Source organism: Megalobrama amblycephala, linkage group LG4, assembly GCF_018812025.1.
Source record: "Megalobrama amblycephala isolate DHTTF-2021 linkage group LG4, ASM1881202v1, whole genome shotgun sequence".
Lineage (NCBI taxonomy): Eukaryota > Metazoa > Chordata > Actinopteri > Cypriniformes > Xenocyprididae > Megalobrama > Megalobrama amblycephala.
Window position 1 is genome coordinate 1,072,371 of NC_063047.1, and position 10,621 is coordinate 1,082,991.

The 10,621-nt window shown below is 46.5% G+C and overlaps 2 protein-coding genes across 2 annotated transcripts; both read right to left on the bottom strand.

Annotated features, from left to right (window-relative positions):
- Nucleotides 1-496: 496 nt before the first annotated feature.
- LOC125266231 lies at nt 497-5,498 on the bottom strand. The gene is made up of 2 exons (XM_048186706.1): nt 1,131-5,498; nt 497-608 (listed from the first exon to the last, which is right to left on the bottom strand). The coding sequence occupies exon 1, from the start codon at nt 5,433-5,435 to the stop codon at nt 1,317-1,319; it is 4,119 nt and encodes a 1,372-aa protein (XP_048042663.1). The 5' UTR covers nt 5,436-5,498; the 3' UTR covers nt 497-608; nt 1,131-1,316.
- On the bottom strand, nt 5,494-8,109 carry LOC125266025. The gene is made up of 2 exons (XM_048186512.1): nt 7,995-8,109; nt 5,494-7,472 (listed from the first exon to the last, which is right to left on the bottom strand). The coding sequence occupies exon 2, from the start codon at nt 7,225-7,227 to the stop codon at nt 5,494-5,496; it is 1,734 nt and encodes a 577-aa protein (XP_048042469.1). The 5' UTR covers nt 7,228-7,472; nt 7,995-8,109.
- Between the last annotated feature and the right edge of the window lie 2,512 nt (nt 8,110-10,621).

The following is a 10,621-nucleotide window of genomic DNA, read 5'->3' on the forward strand; positions in this document are numbered from 1 at the left end:
GCCCGGTTCTGTCAACACTGCATTGGCTCCCTATTAAACATCTTATAGATTTTAAAATCTTGCTACTTACAGTACCTATAAAGCACTAAATGGTTTAGCTCCCCAGTACCTGAGCGAGCTCTTAATGCATTATAGTCCTTCACGTGTATTGCGATCTTAGAATTCTGGAGAGTTGATAATACCTAAACTTTGGAACAGTCTTTTGGGAAGCAGACACACTCTGTCAGTTTAAGTCTAGACTAAAAACACATCTGTTTAAACCTGCATACACATAATACATTATTTACTTCTATAATTCATTTCATGTAAATTGTTAGGCTGCATAGATTAGGTCACACTTCCCATAACACCTGATGTACTCGCTACATCATAATAAAAATGGCGTCTACGCTAATTGTTCAATAGCAGCTTTAAAAAGGTCGGACTGTATTAGGTGATGGTCTGTTTCTAGCTTTCCTCAATGGGGTGTCGGTTAGAACACACTGAATCAGATCAGTTCCATGAAAAGGGGTTTAATGTTGACAATTTGGGTGGTACACAACACAGCAGTACACAGGATTTACAGGCTTTTGGGTGTGTAAATTTGGGTGTGTAAATTTGGGTGTGGTCTACAAAGGAAAGAAATAAAGATATATATTAACAAACATCCTGGCTATTATTACACAGCATTACGTCAATTAACAGTCACAAATCTCTCAAATAAAGAAGTTCAAGTTAAATCTAGAATGAAATAAAGAAATCACCATACAAGCAATGAATTCTTATACAATACTGCCACCCAGTGGTCAAAAACAGCAAAACATTCAAAACGAAACTAATCGTAAAATTATTCAAACGAGCAGCATGTAATCAGGAACATCGCGTACATAAACTATAAATAGCAGATATATCAGCAACAAATGTGATGATAATGCATCCATACATAGGTATCAAACACTGATTACAAGATATATCTTACGGATGGCAAGTAATATTGAACATAATCAACACATTCACGGGCACTCAACAGCACGCGATAATGGCTTCAATGCTGATAAATACTTGTCTGTCATGAACAGTATAACATTGTACTAATGCAGCACCTACCCTTAACTAATATTTATCAACTATTGATTATGTAAACAACTTACATTTGTTTATCAACGCACACGTTGCATACACACAGCGCCCTCGCACCTTCTGCTGAGTCACTCTCTCTTCAATGACGACTGATGGAATCAGCGCATGCGCACAGAACTCGGCCTTTCTAACACAGCCGCCCCCAAATTTGGTCCCAAATTTGCTCCACTGAAAGGCGGACACTATATGGGTTACCATTAGTCTCTAGTTTGGATGTGATCTTCTTCATCTTGGATCTCTGGCAGAACAATCAAACGAGCGATGGGTCTTGTATAGACTCTGTCCTTTATCTGTATCTCAGCTGTTCGTACTCGATCATCAGCCCCAGGGAATACATTTACTACTCTTCCAATCTGCCAGAACGAACGTGGTAACTGGGGGTCAACGAGCATTACAACCATGCCAGGTTGGATGTCTGCTGATGGAGTCTGCCATTTTGTCCTGGCCTGAAGTTCAGGTAAGTAGTTCTTTATGAAGGCTGTCCAGAATCTGTCAGACAATACTTGTGAATGCCTCCACCGACGTCTTCCCAGGAGCTCAGATACTGGGTATATAACTTGTGGCAGGGAACCATCTGGCCGCCCCATCAGAAGGCAGTTTGGGGTGATGGGATCTAAATCAGCAATATCCGCTGAAACATACCCAAGAGGTTTAGAGTTCAGGATGGCCTCTATTTCTATGAGGACAGTTCGAAGCACTTCTTCAGTTACTGTGTCTGATCCCAAGGTTGTGTAAAGTGCAACTTTGATAGAGCGAATCTCTCTTTCCCACACTCCTCCGAAGTGTGGAGCAGCTGGAGGATTGAAATGAAAGCTAATCTGCTGCTTAGCCATTTGCTGTTGTAGATCGCCACTGAGCTGACGGAAGGCTTCTTTCAGCTCTGTGTTACCTCCTCGGAAGTTGGTGCCTTGGTCTGAGTATAGCTCTGCTGGTTTCCCACGGCGACCTATGAAACGGCGAAGTGCCATGAGAAAGGCATCACTGTCCATGGATGTCAGAACCTCAAGGTGCACGGCCCGAGTGGTCAGACACTTAAATAGAAGTCCCCATCTTTTCTCTGTACGACGTCCCGCTTTGACCAAGAAAGGTCCAAAGCAGTCCATTCCAGCTGAATGGAATGCAGGCTTGAACAATCGAAGCCGAGGTGGAGGGAGATCAACCATTTTCTGAGAGGCTGGCTTCGACCTCCATTTGCAGCATTCAGGACACAATCGCTGGTGCTTCCTCACAGCCTCTCTCCCTTTCAATATCCATACCTTTCGACGAAGCTCAGCGAACACTCGCTCTGGTCCTGGATGGCAAAGGTGAGCATCGTAATCTCTTATGAGCAACCGAGTGTTAGGGTGACTGGGATCCAATACAATAGGATGTACTGTGCTTGGGTCGAGTCCTTCCGCACGTCTTAATCGTCCTCCAACACGTATTAATTCACTGGCTTCATCGAATTCTGGGGAGAGACAAAGTAACCGGCTGCTAGAACGAACGGGCTTACCATTCTTCAACAGCTGGTAGTCATCAGGGAAACTGTCCATCTGGATCTGTCTTAGTACAGACAGCTCAGCTTTTTTGTAAGCACTTGCTAGAGTGGAGCCCCTCTGCTCTGCCGCCCCCTGAAGCTCCTGTGCTACTGCTTCAACCAAGTCTTTCCAGCTACTGAACTTGCGGTCATCTGCTATTAGCGGTGCTGAGTTAATCATGCCACAAAAGGCACTACGCTTTAATTCTGTGGCATCCTCAGGCTCTGAGCTGTGCATTACTGGTGGTGATGGCCAATTACTCTGAGGTTGAATGAGGAATTCTGGTCCTTGTATCCACCGATTGGGTACAGTGAGGTCCTTCAGGCTCTTACCACGGGTAAGATCATCCGCAGGGTTCCTGGCAGAGTCAACATAATGCCATGATTTGAGATCAGTTAATTCTTGAATCTCTGCCACCCTCGTTCCCACAAACACCTTAAAGCGGCAGGATTCAGAATGCAGCCAGTGTAGGACAGTTGTTGAATCTGTCCAGAGAATGACTTTCTGGATGTTCAAGGTGAGCTCATTCTCAGCCAGTTTGGCCAACTGCGCTCCTATGAGAGCAGCGCATAGCTCAAGTCTAGGAATTGAGCACTGCTTACGTGGGGCTACACGTGATCGGGCCAGGAGGAAGGAAAGGTGTATCCTCCCACTAGGATCCTCTGAACGAAGGTAAGCAACTGCCCCGTAAGCTTTCTCCGAGGCATCTGTGAAGATATGGATCTCACGTGTGACTTTCGGTTTGTCCATGCTGGATGGAGTGTAGCACCTAGGGAGGACTACTTGAGGTAAGTACTGAAGCTCAGTTTCCCACACCTTCCATGCCCACTGAAGACCCTCAGGAAGTTGTGGATCATCCCAGTTCCTATCCTTAGTCCAGAGTTGTTGAACAATCACCTTGGCACGTGTAGTGTATGGAAGAATAACACCAAGGGGGTCATATTGACTTGCTAAGACACGATATATGTTCCGCATCGTCAGAGCATGGTAAGTAACAGGTCTGTGCCGGAATCCTAGACAGTCTGACTCACAGTGCCAATTCAGTCCCAGGGTGGATTCACGTGGGTCCACTTTATCATGTGAAAGCCACAGCTCTAGCTTAGGAGATCTGGCTTCTGGGGGTAAGTGACTGACAACCTCTTGCACATTGCTGGCCCACTGGCGGATATCGAATCCTCCTGTTGCCAGCAACTTACGAATTTTGTCTAGTAACTGTCTTGCTTCTTGAGCAGATGGTAAGCTCTGCAGACAATTATCCACATAGAAGCATCTCTCAACAGAATGCCTCACATCTTCATCTGCTGTGCTATGCGACAAGACGTGCCTTTGGAGGGCGAAGGAGGCACAGCAGGGACTGCATGTGGTTCCGAACGGCAGTACTTGCCATTCATAGATGTCAGGTGGGTCATCTCGTCTCATGTCACGCCACAGAAAGCGCAGGAGGGGCCTGTCCTCAGGTAGGAGGAGGACTTGGTGGAACATTCCACGTATATCGCCGCTAATCGCCACACAATGCTCCCTGAAACGAAGTAGAACACCCAGAAGAGAGGGGCTCAGGGCTGGACCAGGCATCAAGGAATCATTAAGATTCAGTCCCTTATATTGGAAGGAGCAATTGAACACAATGCGGTCCTTGTCATTGTGGCTGACTAAATGGTGTGGGATATACCAGGTCTCTTCTGTCGCATTGCTTCCACTCGATGAGAGTTTGGTAACGGCGCCATTCAGTACTAACTTCTCAATCTCCGCATTGTACACTGCTGCTTTCTCTTGATCTTGGGCCAGTCGTCGTTCCATGCTCCGAAGACTAGGCATCACAGCTTCTTTGGGGGCACAAAGGAGGGGTGAATTCTTTCTGCGCAGCAAGGGTGTAGCATAGCGGAAGATTCCATTCACCTCTACGCGAGTTGTCCTGCTCTCTAAGAGATTAATGGCCTCCTGATCCTCCCTGGACCTTGTCACCTGCTTTTCACAGCGGAAAGGCAAAATATCAAGTTGCCATAACCTTTTAACATCTCCTTTGAGTTCTAGTTCAGTTGGGGTGAGAGACAGGAAAAGGCACTGTTGTGGCTGCAATTGGGTCTCCAGGATTTTGGCTGGTCCCTGCAGTGTCCATCCAAGCTTCGTCTTTATGGCGGCTGGACCACCAAGAGGACCAATTCGGACAGGTGCGATAGGTGTGATTAGGTGGGTATTATCAGCACCGATGAGAAGTGAAGGACTCACTCTTTCAAAGGCCTGCAGTGGGAGATCTTTCAGGTGCCTGTATTTCTCTAGCAAACTCACTGGATAAGAGTGATCGGCCAGACCAAGGTGTTTGGCAGTGAATGCTGCATTGATCTTGAATGTCTTCTGAGGTTGAGTTGCAGGAGATATGTGGAAGTCAACTGAAGTACCACTGATGGTCTGCACATCTTGGCGGACGGTCCGCAAGGCTATATTTTCAGCTTGACCTTGTATACCAAGTACACGAGCAGCATCAGGAAGAAGAATTGTGCGCTCAGACCCATCATCCATAACAGCATAAGTGTCAAGCGTCTTGCCTCCATAGCGCAACAGAACCCTGATGACCTTAAGCAGAACACGTTTGCAGTCAGTGGGTCTGTCCAAGTACAGTGTTTCAGTAGTTGAACTAACCAGGCAGGAACCCTCTCTGGTACACCTGGTGTTGACCTCATGCAGGATTTGCAAGTGCTTCCCTTTGCAGATGCTACAAGGCTTCTTCAGTGTGCACTGGGCTGCTTGGTGTGCACGTCCACATCGCCAGCAACGATGATTGGTTTGTATCCAGTCAATCATTTGCTGTTTATCAAAGGACTTAAAGGTCAAACACTGACTTAGAAAATGGTCATCTTTATCACAGAAAGGACAAGAAGGCTTTAGGTGAGACTTTGGGTTTCTCCACTTTAACTTGGACTGCTGCAGGGGGTACCTTTGTGACCGTGTCATTTGCCCCATGAAGGATAGTCGCTGTACGACCAGTAGGTTTGGTTTCTCGCCTGCGTTCTGGTCTCTGCTCTGGTCTTTGGCTCTTGTAACTGATCTGCGACTCACTGCTTTGGCACCAAGCCTCATACTGGAGCCACTTAGAAAATTCACGGAGGTTATACACCGACCCCGGACGGTGGTACATCTGTCTTCGAAATCCTGATCTCATTTCAGCAGGTAACTTACTCAACAGTCTCTCCACATGTGACCCACATTGCAGCTCTGATTCTCCTTCATCTCCAAGAGTCTCCAACATACCAACAAGAGCGCTAATTTGTAGAGCGAATCTGTCAAATGCCTCGATATCTCCTCGTCGGAGATCTGGGGAATCCATCACTTTGGCAATCTTCTTAAGTGCCAACTTGTGTGGCTGGCCAAACCTTTCGTTCAAAGCAGCCATAGTATCTGAGTAAGGGAATGGTGAATTGAGATAGGAATCTGCCACCAGACGTGCTTCATCTAGCTTCAGATGATCTAGTAGGATTTGGTATCGGAACAGTTCTGTGGCATCTGGTGGTAAAAGGTTATCAAGGGCTATCTTCAACCGAGTAAACTCGCTGGGATCTTTAGTACAGAAGTTAGGGATGGTTGGCACTGGACCTCTGTAGGTGCTTTCTTGTCCTGCAGGATTCAGGTTAAGGAAATTAGTTCTAGGTGCTAACTCTAGCCCAGTGGGTTGCTTGTACTGATAACGCTCTTGTTCAGGATATTCCATTCTCTCCCTAGGTGATTCATACAATGTTCTTGAATGCCAGTGAGGGACAGGAGTATTAGCATAGAAGTCTGGTATTGGTTGAGCTGTATTCTGATAATTGGTTTTATCAGGATGCTGCCAGGGAGGTGTATTATGGCGAGGATGTTCACCAGTCAGAGCTAAATCAATGCGCGATTTAGTAGGTGTGGCAGCCAGGATATGATCTTTCATAATTTGAAGTTCACCCATCATTGTTCCCAAAATGTCTAGCATGTTAGTGGCACTCTGAGGCTCTACTGTTCTCTCCATTGCTGTGTTGGACATAATATGATAACCAGTCCCTTGATTCAAACTAAGTGAGGAGCTACCAGGGTTGATAGGAAAGGGTTGGTGTGGGCCCAAGGATGGAGATAACATAGATGGCGGATGGTAGGATGCTTGCTCACGATGTGAGGTTCTCTTAGTTTGTGGAGTGTAAGAGATCTGAGGCAAAGGCGTGGACTGATGCTCTTCCCATGGCCGATGATATGGAGAAGACTGAGGATGATGAACTGGCTGCACTGGGCTGTATCTGGTACTAGGTGGTTGCAGTTCAGTATTATCCATAACTTGAAAGGAAGGAGCCCTTTCGCCGACCATGGACCATTTATCCACTGTATCCCATGGACCTTGACTTATGGGACTCGATACTCTGGTAGAGGGCGAAGGAATGTTCTCTGCTGCATCTCCAAGAACCTGTGTATGCTGTGTTGTGTCAGGCAATGCCGGCTGGCTAAGTACTCTATGACGCACAGTCGTAAGGTCAAAGTCTTTAAGGTAGGCAGGAGGATGAACCTGACGTTTGGGTCTTACAATCTGTGCTGATGCTCCTTCAGGTTGCATTTGGCCACTGATCAAGGCTTTATCCATGAGAAACGCCAGATCCGGCTCGAAGGACCATATGTTCAATAGCAGCTTTAAAAAGGTCGGACTGTATTAGGTGATGGTCTGTTTCTAGCTTTCCTCAATGGGGTGTCGGTTAGAACACACTGAATCAGATCAGTTCCATGAAAAGGGGTTTAATGTTGACAATTTGGGTGGTACACAACACAGCAGTACACAGGATTTACAGGCTTTTGGGTGTGTAAATTTGGGTGTGTAAATTTGGGTGTGGTCTACAAAGGAAAGAAATAAAGATATATATTAACAAACATCCTGGCTATTATTACACAGCATTACGTCAATTAACAGTCACAAATCTCTCAAATAAAGAAGTTCAAGTTAAATCTAGAATGAAATAAAGAAATCACCATACAAGCAATGAATTCTTATACAATACTGCCACCCAGTGGTCAAAAACAGCAAAACATTCAAAACGAAACTAATCGTAAAATTATTCAAACGAGCAGCATGTAATCAGGAACATCGCGTACATAAACTATAAATAGCAGATATATCAGCAACAAATGTGATGATAATGCATCCATACATAGGTATCAAACACTGATTACAAGATATATCTTACGGATGGCAAGTAATATTGAACATAATCAACACATTCACGGGCACTCAACAGCACGCGATAATGGCTTCAATGCTGATAAATACTTGTCTGTCATGAACAGTATAACATTGTACTAATGCAGCACCTACCCTTAACTAATATTTATCAACTATTGATTATGTAAACAACTTACATTTGTTTATCAACGCACACGTTGCATACACACAGCGCCCTCGCACCTTCTGCTGAGTCACTCTCTCTTCAATGACGACTGATGGAATCAGCGCATGCGCACAGAACTCGGCCTTTCTAACACCGCCGCCCCCAAATTTGGTCCCAAATTTGCTCCACTGAAAGGCGGACACTATATGGGTTACCATTAGTCTCTAGTTTGGATGTGATCTTCTTCATCTTGGATCTCTGGCAGAACAATCAAACGAGCGATGGGTCTTGTATAGACTCTGTCCTTTATCTGTATCTCAGCTGTTCGTACTCGATCATCAGCCCCAGGGAATACATTTACTACTCTTCCAATCTGCCAGAACGAACGTGGTAACTGGGGGTCAACGAGCATTACAACCATGCCAGGTTGGATGTCTGCTGATGGAGTCTGCCATTTTGTCCTGGCCTGAAGTTCAGGTAAGTAGTTCTTTATGAAGGCTGTCCAGAATCTGTCAGACAATACTTGTGAATGCCTCCACCGACGTCTTCCCAGGAGCTCAGATACTGGGTATATAACTTGTGGCAGGGAACCATCTGGCCGCCCCATCAGAAGGCAGTTTGGGGTGATGGGATCTAAATCAGCAATATCCGCTGAAACATACCCAAGAGGTTTAGAGTTCAGGATGGCCTCTATTTCTATGAGGACAGTTCGAAGCACTTCTTCAGTTACTGTGTCTGATCCCAAGGTTGTGTAAAGTGCAACTTTGATAGAGCGAATCTCTCTTTCCCACACTCCTCCGAAGTGTGGAGCAGCTGGAGGATTGAAATGAAAGCTAATCTGCTGCTTAGCCATTTGCTGTTGTAGATCGCCACTGAGCTGACGGAAGGCTTCTTTCAGCTCTGTGTTACCTCCTCGGAAGTTGGTGCCTTGGTCTGAGTATAGCTCTGCTGGTTTCCCACGGCGACCTATGAAACGGCGAAGTGCCATGAGAAAGGCATCACTGTCCATGGATGTCAGAACCTCAAGGTGCACGGCCCGAGTGGTCAGACACTTAAATAGAAGTCCCCATCTTTTCTCTGTACGACGTCCCGCTTTGACCAAGAAAGGTCCAAAGCAGTCCATTCCAGCTGAATGGAATGCAGGCTTGAACAATCGAAGCCGAGGTGGAGGGAGATCAACCATTTTCTGAGAGGCTGGCTTCGACCTCCATTTGCAGCATTCAGGACACAATCGCTGGTGCTTCCTCACAGCCTCTCTCCCTTTCAATATCCATACCTTTCGACGAAGCTCAGCGAACACTCGCTCTGGTCCTGGATGGCAAAGGTGAGCATCGTAATCTCTTATGAGCAACCGAGTGTTAGGGTGACTGGGATCCAATACAATAGGATGTACTGTGCTTGGGTCGAGTCCTTCCGCACGTCTTAATCGTCCTCCAACACGTATTAATTCACTGGCTTCATCGAATTCTGGGGAGAGACAAAGTAACCGGCTGCTAGAACGAACGGGCTTACCATTCTTCAACAGCTGGTAGTCATCAGGGAAACTGTCCATCTGGATCTGTCTTAGTACAGACAGCTCAGCTTTTTTGTAAGCACTTGCTAGAGTGGAGCCCCTCTGCTCTGCCGCCCCCTGAAGCTCCTGTGCTACTGCTTCAACCAAGTCTTTCCAGCTACTGAACTTGCGGTCATCTGCTATTAGCGGTGCTGAGTTAATCATGCCACAAAAGGCACTACGCTTTAATTCTGTGGCATCCTCAGGCTCTGAGCTGTGCATTACTGGTGGTGATGGCCAATTACTCTGAGGTTGAATGAGGAATTCTGGTCCTTGTATCCACCGATTGGGTACAGTGAGGTCCTTCAGGCTCTTACCACGGGTAAGATCATCCGCAGGGTTCCTGGCAGAGTCAACATAATGCCATGATTTGAGATCAGTTAATTCTTGAATCTCTGCCACCCTCGTTCCCACAAACACCTTAAAGCGGCAGGATTCAGAATGCAGCCAGTGTAGGACAGTTGTTGAATCTGTCCAGAGAATGACTTTCTGGATGTTCAAGGTGAGCTCATTCTCAGCCAGTTTGGCCAACTGCGCTCCTATGAGAGCAGCGCATAGCTCAAGTCTAGGAATTGAGCACTGCTTACGTGGGGCTACACGTGATCGGGCCAGGAGGAAGGAAAGGTGTATCCTCCCACTAGGATCCTCTGAACGAAGGTAAGCAACTGCCCCGTAAGCTTTCTCCGAGGCATCTGTGAAGATATGGATCTCACGTGTGACTTTCGGTTTGTCCATGCTGGATGGAGTGTAGCACCTAGGGAGGACTACTTGAGGTAAGTACTGAAGCTCAGTTTCCCACACCTTCCATGCCCACTGAAGACCCTCAGGAAGTTGTGGATCATCCCAGTTCCTATCCTTAGTCCAGAGTTGTTGAACAATCACCTTGGCACGTGTAGTGTATGGAAGAATAACACCAAGGGGGTCATATTGACTTGCTAAGACACGATATATGTTCCGCATCGTCAGAGCATGGTAAGTAACAGGTCTGTGCCGGAATCCTAGACAGTCTGACTCACAGTGCCAATTCAGTCCCAGGGTGGATTCACGTGGGTCCACTTTATCATGTGAAAGCCACAGCTCTAGCTTAGGAGATCTGGCTTCTGGGG

What these genes read in the sequence shown, in the direction of transcription:
- LOC125266025 (XM_048186512.1), bottom strand. Translation starts at nt 7,227, where the DNA reads ATGGATAAAGCCTTGATCAGTGGCCAAATGCAACCTGAAGGAGCATCA.
- LOC125266231 (XM_048186706.1), bottom strand. Translation starts at nt 5,435, where the DNA reads ATGATTGACTGGATACAAACCAATCATCGTTGCTGGCGATGTGGACGT.